This window comes from Letharia columbiana (assembly GCF_014066305.1).
Source record: "Letharia columbiana isolate WasteWater2 chromosome Unknown Sc0000002_s0, whole genome shotgun sequence".
Classification (NCBI taxonomy): Eukaryota; Fungi; Ascomycota; class Lecanoromycetes; order Lecanorales; family Parmeliaceae; genus Letharia; species Letharia columbiana.
The window spans coordinates 1572562-1590471 of NW_023501038.1; the positions used below are offsets into that span (position 1 = coordinate 1572562).

The window sequence follows — 17910 nt, forward strand, 5'->3', positions numbered from 1 at the left end:
GAGATAAGGTCCAGATTGCGGATTGCGGATGTCACTGTGCGGCAGTCCAATTCTGGCGGTGAGCCTCAACAAGTTTCCCTACAGTACTTCATCCTTCAAACTGTGCATAGCCTCAAGAATCTCTACCGACAACATACCCCATTCCTCTCCTATTGAACTGAAAAGAAGTGTCCAAGTGTCTTGGTTGTGTATGTGCTAATGCTGGTGCTGGTGCAAGCCGACGGCAAAGATGGTAGCGCAAGTGGCCCCCCCAACGGGGAGAGCGCGTTCATCAACGACGACATATTCCATGAGCAATGTTAGTCGATCTTTCTTCCACTCTTTTGCTCTCGTTCTGCCTCCTTCTTCTCGAAGCTGTCGCTTCATTCCAGAAGTCGGTAAGATACCATGGTGCTTGCCTCCGGAACAATCCCCGCTGCGATGATTTGTGCGCAGGACCGCTGCACGGCCGGAGATTGAACACTCGTCCCTCGAAAGGGGAAAGCATGGTGCTGGCTTCCAAGAGCCTTCATCCAACAGGATATGGCTATCAGGTTTCCAGCGTATGGAAGCATCTAAGGATTTGTGCTAGAGTACTGATTCAAGGCCTTCCTCTTATGCTCAATGCTGGCTCAACGGAAAGCCAGCACGTGTCTCGCCAATATCACGGTTTATGCTGGTACTTACAAGACACTTTGGAATGCCAATCGAGTCGCAGAGAGCCGGATTTCAGGTAGTGTCCTGCCTTCTTATATTACTTACCTCGGACAACAAGGGTTCAAGAACTTACCGGTATTGGGCTTTTCTCGCTTTGCTGAGGGTTAGCCCTTCCACTTGCGGACCAGCGGGCTTGCGGGCTAAATGTCGGCACGTGAGAATTCAATAAAAGCCATTCCTCATGCAATCAATTCTGCTCAGACTTTTCGTCATTTTCCGACTTGTACATGGAATTTGGACACTTTCGAGCCTCCACAGCGGCCATTTCGGAAGGTACCTTGCAGGAACCAGATGCCATTGGTGTACAGTCACGAAAGGAACTGCAGGGCGACAACACGGAAGGTGCTCTGCATGGGTCCTGCCATCCCCAAGTGTCATCTGCTCAATCAAGCCCTGCTTCCGTGGCCACCTGCGTCTGCATTCTACAAACATCTCTGGCCGGAGCAGACCTTGCTTGCATGGCCGTCTATTTGATCCTCGTACTTTTTCCAAATATTTATCTTCGATTTTCCTTGTGCCTGCCGCATTCTCCCTCATAATACACTGTATTGCGTGAAGCACGAGACCAGCGTCAACAAGCCATGATGGCTGCACCTTACAAGAAGACTAATAGTAAAGGGGTGCAGGTCGAAGATACTCGAATCGTGGTTGTCATGGTTGGTCTGCCCGCCAGAGGCAAAAGCCTAATAGCTCAGAAAGGTACATGACCCTCCTACCCCTAAGATTGGCCCGAGCTGAAGCTGACAGTAGACTCTTGAACCAGTCGTCAGATACCTAGGATGGCTTTCTATACGTGCGAAGACCTTCAATGTTGGCTCCTACCGCCGACAGGACACCCCACAGCCCACGGCCGACTTCTTCGATACATCCAATAAAGACGGCGAGCGTATGCGGCATGCTGCTGCGGAAGCCGCGGTGAAAGATATGCTCAAGTGGTTCAAGTCGGACGGGGGAATCGTGGCTATACTGGATGCTACAAATTCTACAAAGGCTAGAAGACGATGGGTGCGTCAACGCTGCGACGCCAATGGCATCGAGACGCTCTATGTGGAGTCGAAGTGTGATTCTGAAGAGACCATCATGGCAAATATCATGGAGGTCAAGACCACATCGCCCGACTATACAGGCCAAGATCCAGAAGCGGCTGCACTGGACTTTCGGAACCGGATACGGAATTATGAGAAGGTTTACGAGACGATCGATGAGGATGAAAAGGACTTGACATACGTGAAGCTGATCGATGTTGGAAAGCAAGTCATCATCAACCAGATTCAGGATTACCTGCAAAGCCGAGTTGTCTACTACCTGATGAACCTTCACATACGTCCTCGTTCAATCTGGCTGTCGAGGGTATGCCTCCTATCTCCTTCCCAGCACTCTATCCTTTTGCTGACAATCGTCTAGCACGGCGAATCCGAATTCAATCTTTCCGGCCAAATCGGCGGCGACGCTAATATTTCTGATCGCGGTGAACTCTACGCCCGTGCGCTTCCCGACCTTGTCACATCCTCCGTCGGTGACGACCGCCAGCTTACAATCTGGACCTCCACCCTTAAACGTACAATACAAACAGCTCGATTTCTCCACGCATCCCCAAAAGGCTACGACAAGCTCGAATGGAAAGCCTTGGACGAACTGGACTCTGGCGTCTGCGACGGCCTCACGTACCAAGAGATTGCGGACCAGTACCCCGAAGATTTCAAAGCGAGAGATGACGATAAACACAATTATCGCTACCGGGGTGGAGAGTCCTATCGCGACGTTGTCATCAGGCTTGAGCCTATCATCATGGAGCTGGAGCGCAGTGAGAACATCATCATCGTGACGCACCAGGCCGTGCTGAGGTGTATCTACGCGTATTACATGAACGTGCCGCAGGAGAAGAGTCCCTGGATGGAGGTGCCGTTGCATACGTTGATCAAGTTGACCCCGAGGGCGTATAGTACGGAGGAGCAGCGCTTTAAGGCGAACATTCCGGCCGTGAGCACATTTAGGAGCAAGGGGAGTACGGCGAAACATCAGTGACGAGTGGGTTGGCGCAGAATGGACCGCGGCTTCCGATGGTAGAAGATGGAGGAAAGGGGATGGGCATCATGATCTAACGAACGAGATGAAAGCAAAGGAGTGTGAGGGCAAACATAGAATTTCTTAGACTAGCACCTTTACATAGATGACGGCGCGCCGAAATGATGCCTTTGGTGTGTGGGCCTAGGATATCACTATTCACTTGGACCACAAGACCCGAACGAGTAGCTTTCAAATAACGGGTGAATCGCCTTCACCATGCTTCCGTTCATCTCCAATCATTGGGTATAGCTTTGTTTCCAAAGAAGAAATGCATGTGATACATCCACCCTCCCGAACCACACGCACCCAACCCAGCGACCGCGATCAGTCCCCCACCGACCCCCCCAACTCCTCCACCCGCCTCTCCATCTCCTCCACCCCTCGCAGCCGGAGCTCGAGCTCCTCCTTCTCGTCCTCGAGCCTGAGCCTCCGCGCCGCGTCCAGCGGACCGAAAAAGTAGCCGCCGTGGCCGTCGAACTGCAGGATCCAGCCGTGGTGGCGCCACAGGCTCCGCCGGTGCGACACCGTCATCAGCGTCACCCCGAGCGCCTTGGCCGTGTCGTACATGGCCCTTTCCACCTCCAGCGTCACCGAGGACGTGCATTCGTCCAGGATCGCGTACTGGGGCGCGTGGTAGAAGAGGCGGGCCATGGCGACGCGCTGCTGCAGGCCGATGGAGAGGGTCGACGTCCATTCGTCTTCGGCGTCCCAGCCGCCGGGCCGGTCGTCGATTATGTGCCCTATGTCGACGGCTTCGAGCCACTTGGTCAGGTCCGAGTCCGTGACGCCCTTGGCGCGCATCTGCCGTGTCGAGTCCGGGTAGATGATCTGCTGCCGGAGGGTCCCGCGGGAGAGGTAGGGGCGTTGCGGGATGTAGAAGATGGAGGAGTGGGGCGGCTTGCGCACGGTGCCGCCGTAGACGGGCCAGAGCCCGCCGAGGATCCGGAAGAGGGAGGACTTGCCGCAGCCGTTGGGGCCGACGATCAAGAGGTGCGCGCCGGGGCGGACGGAGAAGGAGAGGGCGCGGACGAGGATGTCGCCGTTGGGGGAGACGATGGGGACCGAGGTGAATTCGATGTCGGAGCTTTCGATGGCTTCGCCTCTGCCTTTGAGCACCGCGGTGTTTTCGGAAGACTCGGCGGAGGATATGAGTCTCTTTTCGAAGTGCCCAGCTTGGATGTCGTCGATCACGGTGAGCAGAGTGGCGACGCGAGAGGTGTAGCCGGCTAGTTCGGTGATTTCTTTATAAGAGAACATGACGCGGCCCACGGCATCGGAGGAGGAGAGGAGCATGCGGCGGTTCGTAACGAAACTCTCGGTTCGATCGCCCATACCGTGTAGTGTCTGGCCTGGGATTTTGAAGAAGACGGGCACGCTGCAGAGCATGAGCCCCAAAGCGCCCCAAAAATATTTAATGACAAAGTCTTCCATCACGCCATGGTAGAGGCGGCGACGGAGTATGCGGTTGACGTGTTTGATTAGGGTGAAATACCCTTTATCCAGTGTGTCCTTTTCGGCCTCGTGCCCGTTGTAGAGCGCGATTTCTTCGCTGTAGTCGATGAGGCGCGAGTGCTGGAAGCGGAATTCGCCCTCCAGTCGTGCTTCTTCGGCCACATATTTTCCAAATGGAGGCGTCAGGGCGCGCATGACGTTGGCGGAGAGCTGGACGAGCAGACTCATGGCGAATAATCCCTCTCCACCGACTGATCTTGAGAGTGAGTAGTTGTATATTATAATATCCAGTATCGGCTTCGCTAGATTCGAATATAATTCCGCCAAACTGTTGGAGAATCTTGACACATCCACTGTGATCAGTTGATCCGCATTCTTTATCCGGTCATCCAGCGCACTGAGACTGTAAAACGTCATATTGCTTAGATACCTCTGATGTAGATACGTCGTAAGTCGACTCCGATACTGCAACGCCAGCTTGCACTGGTGATACGACAGCATCGAATTCGTAAATGTAGCCGGCACCGCAACAATCATCCACCACACTATCCCTCTAAAAAATTCTTTACCCTTCCCACGTACCAGACTGCTAACGAGTTTCCCATCCAGCTCGGCCACATAGAGACTTATCAGCGTCCGTATGACCAGGAAAAAACTATGGCTGATGACGAGCCGCAATTCTTTGCTTTTCCAGCCTGGTATCACTATTTTGAGTAACCGCCATAGGTTCCGGAAGAACTCGCTGTTCAGCTCTACTCGTTTCTTGACGCTGGCGGATGAGGATGAGGATGTGGAGCCGGAGCGCTGGGCGCGGAGGGTGGCTGCAGAGGCTGCGGCAGCTTTTTGCTCGGAGATGGCAGAGTGGACACGATTTATGAGGGCGAGGACGAGGGTTATGTAGACGGTGCGGGAGATCTTGCGGCGGTGGGTTAGGTAGAGGGTTGTTAGATTGGAGATGATCTGGGAGAGGGTTTTCTCGGAGAGGGCTGTGGGGAGGAGGAGCTTGGATTGGGCGGCCATGGTGCCATGTGTTTGGAGACCGTAAGGGTATCGCGACGACCGAGTTCAATGGAGGTCACGGCGACTGTGACGACTGTTACCGACTCAATGTTCAATGTTCGCATTGAGTTCGCGAGTTCGCGAGCCAGCCGAGGCATGAGTTCAAGCCCTAAGTCACGTGCAGATAGGTGTTTCGGATGAATTATCTGATACTGATGGTAGATGGCGCTGGTACAATGGTGTAGAGAGATTTTGTGGTTGTATTTCTATGATATTCTTGCAAGGTCTTCTGTCCAATAAGCGGCTTTATGGAAGTAACTCGCTGAATCGCTTGCAAAAATCACTAATGCGAGAGAGCCTCCCATGTAGCCCCATTTGTGACCGTACATGTACTTACTATACATGACCTCCATGAGCCCTCAGGGTGTCTGCGTCCCACTCGTAAGCCCCATCAAGCCCCCAGTCAACCCTTTCATCCTTCTCCCAAGTAAGTCATCTTCACTCGCCAAGCTTACCATCGATCTGTTTCTCCGCCGCTCGCCGTCTTGATGCCTTACTCTCTTGCCTCTGCCTCTTCTAACTGGCTTTGGTGCATGTCCATTTGCATTCAGCGAACTCATCATTAACGGTGATTCTTCGTCTCCAGAACTCTCCGTTGGAGCACGATGATGGTGGCGGCCATCCTGCCCAGCTGCATGAGTGGGCGATGAACGACGGGTCAATTGGGGACTGTCGGTGCCATCTGAAGCATCGAAGACCTCCTCGATCCAGGTTGAGCAGCGGAACAGATGCTTCCAGGCCTCAGGAAATATCCCAACAAATTGCAGGAAACCATGTGAGATGCCCGGAATCAACGTCACTTCGACATGATCTCTTTCATCAAACTCGTCTTTCATCCTCAGCAGACTCAGCTCTTTCTTTTGTACGAAAAGGTTGTGCTTGGCCTGGCGAAGACGGCCAGCGAAAATGACAGTATCGTCGACGAGAGGATCTCGCTCGCCAGTCAAAAAGAAGGTCTTGGGAAAGTGGGCAAGTAGAGCTTCAGGAGCTAACAATGGGGAGAGGAGGTAATCAGTGCTGAAGTCAGGTCGATTGTGAGGACCAACATAGAGGATAATCATGGCGCGCATCATCTCCGGCGTAAGAATCCGATCGTTGAAGTAGGAGATCATGGAGGAAACGGCAAGTCGGGTCTTCAGAACTCTGGGCTTGGACGATACCAGGCTCGCAGTGTGATGAGCCACTGTAGCTGCAGCCTCATTCTTCGTCGGAGGCTCCATTGGTGTATCAGATTTCTCACTGGCGTTGGTGGGGTTGACGTCGGCAATAGCACGCTGAGGCGACATGGTTTCTTCTGCTTCGTCGTCCGAGGGCTGTGGGGTTTCTGGCGTTAGCCTGTAGTAGTCCTCGCTCTTCCTCCGGAGGACGTCTCGGTTAGTCTTCCGCGTCCGTTGATCTTGTATGAGCGCCATTCGATCATCTGTCATCCAATTTCCTATGTTCATGTCCAGACTTGGATAGATAAGAATCAGGCCTTCTGGTACAGGCAGCGATTCTTGGCCGTGCAGTCGCTGAGGGTCTGTATCGGTTGATTGCAGTATCATGAGCACAACTCCGGTAGCGAAATTACCGCCAGCACTATCGCCCGTAAGGATGATACGTGGTGCTGTTTGCCCAGCTAATCCAATGCAGCGTCCCCGGGTCACTACGAGCGTGTGGTACACGTCGTAGCATTCATTCAGTGCATATGGGTATGGGTATTCCGGAGCCTTTCTGTAATCCAAGCTCAGTACAGGCAATCCGGTCTTTCCAGACCACGCCATCAGCTTGTCATCATGGTGCCTGGGAGTCATGGCGACATAGCCTCCTCCCGGGAAATCCAGAATGACCTTTGTATGATTCTTGAGCGAAGACAATGGACCATCAAAGTAAAGCCATGCATTGACAGGTTCCTTGTAAGAAGACTCCGCTGGTCTCGGGATACGTATGGCCCGCGGTGGATATCGGGTCAGCTTCGGCCTCATCAATCTCGTGATGAATGAAAGGTATGGTGTCGTAGTTTTGTTCCAGGAGACCCTCAGGTGATCCACCGTGAGCATGCCCCTGACTTTCCGAACCTTTTCATCCGCCTGCTCAGCAGCAATCAGGTAGTGTGCGGTGAATATGATCGAAGCCAGATCTCGTATCCACTTCCTCCGTATTTTCATAGCTGTCCAGAACCCTGCATCCAGAGCTGTCGTTATCCATGTTGCTCGGAAATACGACCTGCTATAGAGGTTTGCCAAAGGCTCGGGGCTTTCGAGCCCAAATAGCTTAGCGAAGTTGCGGCATATGTATAGGTATAGTAGGGTTATGACCACGGTCTGCCAACTAGTAAGGCGTTTGGAAAGGTAGGCGGAGAGCCTGCGGAGAATTGGAGGGCCATGGTGGTTACCTCTGGAAAGTATTAGATTTTGAGTATGGATGGCGCAGAGTGGAGGCAGCTCACCTAAGCAGATACAACGACCAAAAGGATACAACAGAAAAGACCTGAATCTTACGAAACTGGACCGAAGGGCGGCCCAGGACATGATCTGCAGGACCGAATGAGATTAGCTATATGAATCCACATCCAGCCACATAATAGTACCTATCATCCCTCTCGAGCAAGTATGCAGTCACACGGGAGACAGCCACTGCCCTCTGCCCGCCTCAGACGTAGAGAAAAGGGGGCCTTTGATACAACGTGCTATTGGTTAGTAGGATATTGGAAAGAGCGGATAACGTGGTATGCCCAGGGGAGCGGGGTGGAAGATGGCCGGCTTCGGTGACGAGAGGTGGGTCTTTCAGACCGAAAGCTTAGGAGCGATTCACCCGTAGTCGAGGACTTCCATAGAGCTGCTATCGAGGGATTTCCACAGTAGCCAACATGAAAGATACAGGGAGATAGTCATGCGAAATGGTGAAACTAGTGACAGACAATAAGGAATGCAATAATCGAAGTGTTAAGGATTTTAAATCCGAAAGCATAATGTAAGATATGGCGGAGAAAGTTGCCTCGGTTGTCGGCGGATCGGAGATTATTCTTCCGGTCAATTACTCGTAGTCTATTTCGGCAAAATACCGTAGGCATATCACTCGGGAGGGAAGATTTGCTTGGCATTGAGACTTCTTTCAAAGCTGATATTCTGCCACAACATACTATGAGGCAATGTACGTCGTGCATAGAGTGATTCTTCCTGCAAACGGTTCAAATTGTCCTCGCAAACACAGGTTGGTATCCTGGACTGCGTGACTCCCATCACAATATCTCCGCTCTTCTTCCCTTGAAGACGATCTAATTCTGCCATCCAATTACACTTTTCAGTCTTCTTTTCGAACTCGAAATGAGGAATCTACATTTCGGTGTAGACCTTTCGTATTGGGAACATCATCCTGAGTAGTGAGAGATGTTTGGGGGCCCAAAAGTGCTGTGTACAGAAAATAAGAAGCACCGCAACACCATTGTACCAGCGCCATTAGGAATCGAACCTAATACGAACTAAATACTCCCAACAACATGTACTAGTACTGACCCTATGCTCGCTGGATTTCTCATATGGCTCGACTTTGTGTGATGAATAGGGCTTCGTTCCCCAGTTGGACTCCCTCACTTGTTTTATTATTGAACTTGTGCGACCAGGAAGGGTACGCTGACCCCCAGAACTCTCCTGAAGTTCACATCACCTTCCGTACGCGTCCGAGGAATTTTATCAAGGGCGGACTGGTAGCGTGAAAGAATCGTGCATTACCACCGACCCCAAGGCCATCCAGAGTCTGCCGAGTCTTGTCGTATAGACTGCTCTTATCAACATATTCTCTTTTAAATTGCGGCAGCCGATTTGTATGGTTCGCTACTTTGGGAGCTATCTAATCATCTGCAGTTCTTTGGTCTATTCTTCTTAGCACTAGCTGAAATTTGACCAAGTTTACCTGATAGCCATTCCTGAGGCACGATCTGTGTGGTCCTCGATCGCCATGGCCAACAGTTTCAGTCTACCGATTATGACCGGTACCTTGCCTTGCTCTGATGCAGATCTAGACAATGTTATCTAACAGGAGAGTACATGGGGGTATGGTCAACTTATAGCCGTAGTGCTGCTTGGCTCTGCCATTTCTTTTTTTCTTTATAGTTATTTATGGTGAGGTTAAATGCAAAAGAGCCCATGACTAATGCGGATGCTGACCCTTGATTGTTTCTAGAAAGTGTATTCGAAAAATCAACCCGAGAAATTCACGACCCAACACTCATCGATCACTTACAAACGTTGCAAGCGCCGTTCCAGGGGTCAACCCAGTCCGACCGCGAGTTTGACCAATATCGTTGTTTTGGTAAGTTGATTTTGCTAACGTACGGCTTTTTGCTAGCTTTCGCAGGTGCTCTTTTGTATACCCTTCCTGTTTCAGGAGGCACAAACCGGCTCCAGAGTAATTTTGCGAACTACGTGGTGGCATACTGGTAACTTCTCGCATTGGATGTTGTACTTGTGGTTCTCTTCACCAACCGGCCTATGCTCATTCAAAAAAAAACCCTACCGCTGATATTTAGGCGAAAGATGTCCCGGGCTCAGCAGAGGAGACTCGTCTGTGGTGTATGAATATAGACCATAGCCGGGCTGGTGGTCTCCTCCAGTTGGATAGCCGTATTCTTCTTACCATCCCAACAGATGCTTACATGGTTCTTTGGCCAGAGGTTGCAATATCAAAAAAAGCTGTCTCAGAGACTAGCAGGCCTCCCAAACCTGGGAAATTCTGTGACGAGCCAATGAGACTCCAATGCTGACGCGCGTTAGACAATAGACAAAGCCTCGCCGTATCTCGCTCTTTCTATCCTCAACGTGCTTTAGGCGATTGCTCCCTTCTGATCTCAATGCCCAGCAATGCAGAACTCATAGCTCAAAAGAAAGAAGGACCGCTCCAAAATTGTAGGGCATTCAAATCTCCCGTGCTCTGCCACTCGCCAAATGTCTTAGGTGAAGGTGCGGTCGCTTCCAATAATCTCTATGAGAACAATTCCCCTGAGGCGGGCATTTCACTTGTCGTTCGCCCTTCAGTCGTCGAAACCCAGGGAATCTGACAGCTTGGGCGGTAGGACACATGTAAAGTATAACTCCTTTCCAAGGACTGCCCTGCATGAGTCGGGAGAAACATCTCTTTCTAAACACGAATGGTCATGCTGCCGGAAAGTATCAGTGCACTTGTCAAAGCAATGCATGTGACGCCTTCTGCGTTGTCTTCCCCTTCTCGACTGCATTCTCTCCTCGCTGTCCCTTTTGAACAGCAGAATCCTTTCATTTAGTTCTCCATTCGTGATTCAGTATGGGCGAATCTTCTAAACTTCTGTCTACTGCCAATTCGTGCTACCTGGCTCATTTGCCAGTCTCTGCTTTCTCTCTTGCCTCCTTGACTCATCCCCGTGATGATTAAAAGTGGTGAATGCATGGTGATCCACACATCAAATGTTAAAAATTAGATGGCGAATCAACCTGCTGATACCGTCTGACCGGTTCCTGTGCCAGGGAAACATCCTCAGCCAGCTTAAGATGATAACAATGGGCATCCCCACCCACGCTCTCTCCCTCTCTAATTCCACCAGGTCACCGAAAAATCTCCACCCGCCGCTCCCCTACCACACAACGACGATCCCACTACTTTCTCACTCATCATGGACCCAGTCGATCTACCTGCCTCGTCGAGCGCCTCCCATACTGGCACAGGCATGGGCCAGTCATCACCCGAATTCGTCGCCCGACACCGCACCCAACAGCAGTCTGAACACGCCACTCTCGCAGCCAACTGGTCGGCTCGGAAGACGAACGCGACACGCTCAGAGCCCAACAATCCGTCTTCCGCCCTGGTCTTAGCACAGTTCTGGCCTGAGAGACTATGGCGAAACATGAGGAGGCGATGAAGGGATTTTGGGCAGAGATGGCCGAGAAGGCCGATCCAAAGGGTCGGCTGGCTGTCTTTGGGGAGGTGGAGAGGAGGCAGGATTTCATCAAGGATATGCGATTGAGGGTTTTGAGCGTAAGGGATGAGGTGCGGCAGTATTTGGCGCTGTTGGTCAGGATGCTTGTGCATCGGGGTTGGAGGATGCTGGGTAGATGGTCAGGCCAGAGGAGGAGGAGCAGAAATCGTTACAAATGTATGAACGCGGGTTTCTAATGTTGAGGACCGTTATAGGGGAAAGAAGGGATGCCACCGTCCGAAATCACATGTATCTCCTTTTCGCTGTCCACAAGTCATAGCCGACAATAACCCAGACGAACAAAGCGGTTCACCCGTCCGCACCGTACCACCGCAGCGGTAAACACCAAGCGGGCTCTTGTCTGCTTTCCGGCAGGTTCTGCAGGAGTGGCAATCGCCGCGCCAACAAACCGGGCACTACACTTGCAGTCATCCTTTGTGAACCTCACTTCGACACTCTTTTCACATCACAAGCACTCGCACTTGTGACAGTAACACAAACCTTCCACATTCCACCACCTCGAAAGAAGGACAGGAAAAAATACAGCAACGATGTGTCTAGGCTCTCAAGACCCAAAGGACTTGCTCGTCAACATCAACAAAGGTATCCAACGCCCATCACACCCCGCCTCGAAAAAAACCCCACCGAAAAGGATCCATCCGTCACGCACTCAGCTAACCACGTCATCGTTGAAAACAGCCAAGCTCAAAGCGATCAAAGCCTCCACTCCCGAATCTTACATGTCCCACATCGCCTGGGTCTGGGTGAAGACGCAAGAACTGCTCCTGAAGGCCGAGTCCGACGCCCTCGAGGCCAAAACGCTTCCCTTGCGGAAAAAGTATTCCAAACTGTCGGCCCGCCACCCTGCGTTCAAGCCCGCCGCCGTCGCGCTCACCAAGGACTGGTTCATCACGGAGGGCGAGGCGAAAGACGAGAAGCTGGCGGGACTCATGAAGGCGTTCAAGGCGGCGGGGGGTGGGGTGGAGGATGCGGGGAAGGTGGAGCGGTTGTTGAAGATCGGGTTGGAGTGGTCGATGGCGGTCAAGATGCAGCTGGTGGCGGTGCGTGACGCGGTGGGGCAGCTGAAGAAGCTCTCTGCTGCCTAGAGGGATGAAGGGAGGCTGGGAGGTAGGGTGTGAGGGGGTGAGGGAATGGTGGTTGGGAAAAGTCCCGCTATGCGATATGCGAAATGGAGTCATAGCCGTAGGATTGTTATCCATGACTACATGCATGCGAGGCAAAACCGCTGCAAACGAGCTAGAATCAAAACCGCCCTGCTCTCTATCGTCTTTGCTTCCTTTGAGAATGGGCTGCAGATGTTCACTAAGGATCGTCACAGCAGTCCTGCTTGTACTCATCAATCTTCCATCAACAGCATCAGCAGCCCTTTTCGGAACCACTTGCGATCGCACAACCTACGGCCTCCCCGAACCCCGAGCCTGTGATCTCCTACTATTCGGCGACGCTGCCTTCAGGAGTGGCGGCATTTTCGACATTGACAGCTTGGATCACGGGTTCTTGCTGCCTTTTTTCGGTCACAGGTCGCAGTTTACTGACTGGCAGTGGAGGCACCGAGTTACTCTACCTCAGGTGTGGCGTACCCGTAGGTTGCCTTCTTTCGCATGTCAATAATATGCACGGAGTCCTTTTGTGGAGAAGGAACCGCTAAGATTGGTGCAGGGGGATGTAGTATAGCCTTATTCGTCAACAATAAGCCGAACGGAGGATTTTGCGTAGACCACGGGTGGTGGGCCGACATCGCGCAGAGGGGAAATTATGTGGCAAATACATGCCTGGTGGATCACGGTACTGGAGGTGGCTTCGGGTATGCTGGTAAGGAAAAATGACTCTGCACCATCGATTGAGTAACGATTGTCTCGAATGATAACATGAGTCGTTTAGGTGCTCTCGGAAACCTCACTATAGTCATTTTCGCCCCTGGTTCCTACTTCGATCGGGTCATCACATCTGGTATTGAGGGGTGTGAGCTTTTTGCTTTCAATGCCGGGACAAGTGTAGCGAATGAGAGTGCTGAGATGACGTTGGCGAATATGACAGAGGAGGCCCGTAGGCATATCTGTCAAATATCAAACTTGTCTCCGTCAAACGTGTCTTTTGATTTCGGGTAGGAGTTTAGCCTGGGCAGAGGTATGCAGATGGCCCAGCTCAAACCCCAGTCCTAGATAGATTGTGTCTTGAGAGAGCACTTACCTAATTCAACGTGTAGTTCTTACCGTCAGTCCAAGAGGACCTATGACATGGGAAAAAGGAGCTTTGGACCCGGGACCAAGGGTAAAGATGGGATAGCGAGTTCACGACAAGGATCGCTGTAAATTTCCCGCACGGCAGTTGCAGAATACCAAGATCAGGAAAGCCAAACACTCAAATCTGCAAATTGTCCTCCACAATGTTTCAAAGATGTCTCAGGAGCGCGGAAGTTTCGATTGTTATAAGCGCACCCACATCCGAAAAACACTCCGTAGAGTACAAGCGCATTGGCGCACCTCTACCATCAGCGCGCAAGTCGAACATCGAGCTCACTGACCTTTCTTCCATGCGGTCGTGCTGCTCTAGCAAGCTTTTGGTCGAGAATGAACTGTCTAGTCGTGTTCCATCAGCCATGTCGAGACTGTAGAAGTCGTTTCATCTTCTTGGTGAGGCCGAGAAAGGGGGATTTGGACATTAATTGAAGCAGCGAAGGTTAGAACTCTTGAGCTTTTACCCTAAAAACATTCTCAGTTTCTCTGTTTTGGTTTGATCGATTTATGTATAAGAGGTCTATCCCCTTCAGCTGGAATATGGATCCTGCACTGCAACCGAATTTCAAGTCTTCCCTTTCTTTAATCGTATAGCAGGCTGGTCCTTCCGAGCAGGTTGCATTGAACTGCAAAAGAATAAACTCTTTCATAATGCTTCCTCAACTCTGGCTCTTCACCATTTTGACGCCACTAGTGCTTGGTGTCCCCGTCCCTCGAGTATCAGTCATACCCAGCGTGAGGTCTAGTGACCGCACATCTGACATCGAAACTTCGGATGGCCCCCGGAAAATGGGAATCGACCATGCAAACAAAGCGAGTTGGCATCTTAAAGGCGATCAGAAGGAAGCCGGCAGTAAAACTGTCGTAGATGGCCAAGGAAGTCCATCGCTCGGCGGCTATACGGCTCATGGTACGGGTGTCAGCCACAGTGGTGGGTCTGTCTTGAACAGGGGACAGGATTCCAGTATCTCCGGGCAAGCTTCTGGTATCAATCCCCCAAGGTCATTGAGCACTGGGATCTCTGGTGGGACATCGGGTACACCATCGGGTGGTACTTTGGGAGAAATGTTGGAAGAAAGTTCTGATGGAAGCTCGCGTGGAACCTCATCTGACAGCGGACAATCCGAGGAACTCAAAGAGGGCGGAACGTATGAAGGTCACGGCGAGCACGGCGGTGGCATGACATGGAGCGAAATGCTCAAGCAAATTGAACCTATCGGCAGCGGCAGTACAACCGGCAGTGCGAGCAACACCGGCAGCGAGAGAACGACCACTGATAGCAAGGGTACCACTACCGGCAGCAACATTCCTAGCGCAGACACGAACGGCATCATCATCGGCAGCGAAAGCACCACCGGCAGCGATGGAACTACTATTACAACATCATGGCACAAGTAACGGCTCACTCATCGACGAAAACCGCGGCGAGGACTTCAGGCAACCCAAGGCGGAAGAGGCCGGATAATTTTGGCCCAAGTGCTGGTCATGTCCTTGGGCTATCAAGACTGTGGATGGCGAGTGATTGCTGGATCTGTGATGGGAAGAGGCTTGGTTCCAGTTCAATTTGAACGATCTTTTCATGTTTTGTGGCGACAGGACGGCTCTATATTAATCTGCTGTAGGAGGATGATTTGATTGGATGACATTATACTCTTTCGGGCATCAACACTATTCTGGACTTGGCATGAGTAGCTGATGGTGCTTGCATACTCGCGTTGACTTGGGTTTCAATTGAGAATGGTCCGGGGTCACTATCAAAACGCAGATGTTCTGCCTGGCACATACTTCCCGAAAACATAGTTCACTGTCATCCTTGTCGTGCAATTTCTCTGACATGAGATGGTACAATACCATGCCCTAGTGCAGTTTCTCCCTCACAAATGTCACACCTATAGTGTCTGATGTAAATTGGTCGTCTGGCTTGTCAAAAAGGCAGGTACTCTGTGGTGCACCGAATCAATTGTCACACAAATATTGTGAATCTAACGATGGTAAGTTCTCGATTCATGGATGCGTGAGACTTTTAATCGTGGGATGCAACTGCTCATTTTGTCCTGGTCGCTGGTAGACCCTTTCAGGAAGGGACGTCGGAAAAGGGGGGGGATCTACGAGGAGATCCTGAACGCCCACCCATAGTCATCATACAACGTATCATCGTTCGAAGCTCATCGGTATCATTCAGTGAACATGCTCGAGAAAATTCTTCCGTCGAAGAGTTGTTTTGGTTAAAGGCGAATGATAATTGGTGACGGTCCATAGGGTAATGTGGGTGTTCCGCTGTCCTCTGACTATGGCGCGAGCACATAGAACGTCCGCGCAATCTAAATGAGTTCAAGTAACACTCATCCAAGTTTTGAGGGCGTTTGAACGGCGTATGAAAATCTATGCCATGACCATCCTCAAACGTTAATGCGTTAGGGAGAGGCATGAAAAGCTGGCGAAGCGGCCCCACTAGCAATCATACACCATACCTGACACACACATATGCCCCCCCCCACCCGCCCCTCCTCCCAGCCTACAAGAAGCAATGAGAGTCTAGCTCAAAAACATTGCTCTTGTTAATCAACAAGTGCTCCCAAGATTGCAAGTCCACTCTTCGTCATCTTGAGGACTGGTATCGCCACGGCTACCACCTCTCTAGCCAGCATGCCCCGACGTGGCCTCGCGCGTAGGGATTTTGTATGTTGGAATCCTAGGTAATGAGGGCGTGCATCACAAATTCGTCGGTCACCACCATCCTCATCGCGCACTCCGACCAAATTAATATTAAAAAGGAGACAGCATTTGGGGAGGTGTGGAGTCCAGAAACACCAACACGTTTGGCGCTTGTGAACAAGCTTTCTTCACGAAACAAGCCGGTCTCCGGCGTAGGCGTTTGAGATCCGAACCAACCCCTGCCTCTCTACCTCAGCAAAGTCTACGAGTACACTTCGCTCCGATCTTCCCGTCTCGACCTGGCATGATGGCATTTATGTTTCGGAACAGTTTCAACAGCACGGAAGGGTACCTGACCGACGAGCTCGAAGCGCACCAAACGGTCATTTTCCAGAATGCACGTACCACACGCTCCATGAAGCCTTAAGCTCAGGCCAGTTTTCTAACGGAGCTCCCATGCCGCCCTTCAGGAACATCATCTATCAAGCTCAGACCGACTATTTGATTGGTCTGTGCTTGGAGGCTCATAGCAGAAGAGACCGATGAGGCATATGAGGCCTCTTTCCTCGGGCTATTTCACCATACAACGTGCCGCGGCGACCGTAAAAGACGCCACATGTATCCGGCCAGTGTTTCGTACCTATATAGTTCGGTGAATGCAGCAGAGTGGTGGAGGAATAGCAAGCTGACAAGGAAGGCACCTCTCATTGGTGCAAAAGCTCCTCGAGATTCGAGGCAACCAGGAGGTGAGTCGGTCATTCTAGAGAAGGTGAAGCAGTAGCGCAAGGCCAAAATTGCAAAAAAGCTCCACGATCGAGTGCCACTAGCCTGTCGTATTGCTGTATAAGATCTGCGTCCACTCTTTGCTTGCAGAAAAATCGGCTTTGCATTCTCTGTTGTTGTTCACTTCAAAAGTACCAGGCGTACTCGCATCAGTGAATTTCCGTCTCTTGCATTGCATCCCTGGTATTAATCCGTTTTCCATCATGCATCTTCAACTCTTCCTCCTCGCCCTGGTGGCGCCGCTCGCCCTTTCCCTTCCTCAACCCATTGGCCAGGGCGAATCGGGTAACTTGGTCGCCAGGCAGGGGCCTGGTAACTTCACTGGTGGCGGTGAGGGTGGACATCACAAAGAGAAACATCATGGCCCGCCAGGAGGTCCCCACCCAGCACGCGCCCTCATCGAACGTCAGGACTCCGGTAACTCAACGGTCCATGGCGGCAAAGGAGGACCACATGAGTTCAAGGGCAAGGAGCACCATGGCGGTCCTCCCCATCCGGAGCGCGATCTCAGCGAACGCCAAGAATCCGGTAACTCCACCGGCGGCGGCGAACACCACGGCGGCGGCAAATACCACCACGAAGGAGGCCACCCTGGTCCTAAGGTCGACAAGAGGATCGAAGAGGGCAATGGTACCACTGGTGGTATTACTGGCAAGGAGAAGTTCAAGCCGGATGGACACCATGGCGGCCCTCAGAGGCCTGGCGAGCATAAGAGGTCGATCGTCGATATGGTTCTGGACCGAAGACAGCACAACTCGACATCCTCTGGGGAAGAAGGGAATGGCAAACATGAGGGAAAGAAGGGTCATTTTGAGCACAATGGTCCCGAGTAAGAATCGCCTTGTCATGCCTCGACAACACATTGTGGACAAAGTTTGGGCTTCGACTAAGCCTTTACTCATGTCACTGTCGATGTCGTTACCATGTAGTTATATATTTCTTGTATCGGAGGATTTGCTAGAGTGGAGGGCGAGACATGGCCATGATGGTCCGCTGGAGCAGAGTTAATTGGGA

At 51.7% G+C, this 17910-nt stretch overlaps 8 protein-coding genes across 8 annotated transcripts; 6 read left to right on the top strand and 2 right to left on the bottom strand.

Moving 5' to 3' along the window:
• Positions 1-229: 229 nt before the first annotated feature.
• Positions 230-2721, top strand: HO173_001443 (uncharacterized protein; the record flags this gene model as incomplete). The annotated part of the gene is made up of 4 exons (XM_037303382.1): positions 230-298; positions 1323-1395; positions 1460-2046; positions 2101-2721. The coding sequence occupies 4 exons, from the start codon at positions 230-232 to the stop codon at positions 2719-2721; spliced, it is 1350 nt and encodes a 449-aa protein (XP_037170029.1).
• Positions 2722-3087: 366 nt separating this feature from the next.
• Positions 3088-5235, bottom strand: HO173_001444 (uncharacterized protein; the record flags this gene model as incomplete). The annotated part of the gene is made up of 1 exon (XM_037303383.1): positions 3088-5235. One exon carries the CDS (start codon positions 5233-5235, stop codon positions 3088-3090), a length of 2148 nt encoding a protein of 715 aa, XP_037170030.1.
• Positions 5236-5633: 398 nt separating this feature from the next.
• On the bottom strand, positions 5634-7850 carry HO173_001445 (uncharacterized protein; the record flags this gene model as incomplete). The annotated part of the gene is made up of 3 exons (XM_037303384.1): positions 5634-7650; positions 7703-7787; positions 7844-7850. The coding sequence occupies 3 exons, from the start codon at positions 7848-7850 to the stop codon at positions 5634-5636; spliced, it is 2109 nt and encodes a 702-aa protein (XP_037170031.1).
• A 3047-nt stretch (positions 7851-10897) lies between these two features.
• HO173_001446 (uncharacterized protein) lies at positions 10898-11143 on the top strand (the record flags this gene model as incomplete). Its single annotated transcript, XM_037303385.1, has 1 exon — positions 10898-11143. One exon carries the CDS (start codon positions 10898-10900, stop codon positions 11141-11143), a length of 246 nt encoding a protein of 81 aa, XP_037170032.1.
• Positions 11144-11160: 17 nt separating this feature from the next.
• On the top strand, positions 11161-11397 carry HO173_001447 (uncharacterized protein; the record flags this gene model as incomplete). Its single annotated transcript, XM_037303386.1, has 1 exon — positions 11161-11397. One exon carries the CDS (start codon positions 11161-11163, stop codon positions 11395-11397), a length of 237 nt encoding a protein of 78 aa, XP_037170033.1.
• Positions 11398-11751: 354 nt separating this feature from the next.
• Positions 11752-12306, top strand: HO173_001448 (uncharacterized protein; the record flags this gene model as incomplete). The annotated part of the gene is made up of 1 exon (XM_037303387.1): positions 11752-12306. The coding sequence occupies one exon, from the start codon at positions 11752-11754 to the stop codon at positions 12304-12306; it is 555 nt and encodes a 184-aa protein (XP_037170034.1).
• Positions 12307-14109: 1803 nt separating this feature from the next.
• On the top strand, positions 14110-14856 carry HO173_001449 (uncharacterized protein; the record flags this gene model as incomplete). The annotated part of the gene is made up of 1 exon (XM_037303388.1): positions 14110-14856. One exon carries the CDS (start codon positions 14110-14112, stop codon positions 14854-14856), a length of 747 nt encoding a protein of 248 aa, XP_037170035.1.
• A 2243-nt stretch (positions 14857-17099) lies between these two features.
• On the top strand, positions 17100-17729 carry HO173_001450 (uncharacterized protein; the record flags this gene model as incomplete). Its single annotated transcript, XM_037303389.1, has 1 exon — positions 17100-17729. One exon carries the CDS (start codon positions 17100-17102, stop codon positions 17727-17729), a length of 630 nt encoding a protein of 209 aa, XP_037170036.1.
• Positions 17730-17910: the final 181 nt, after the last annotated feature.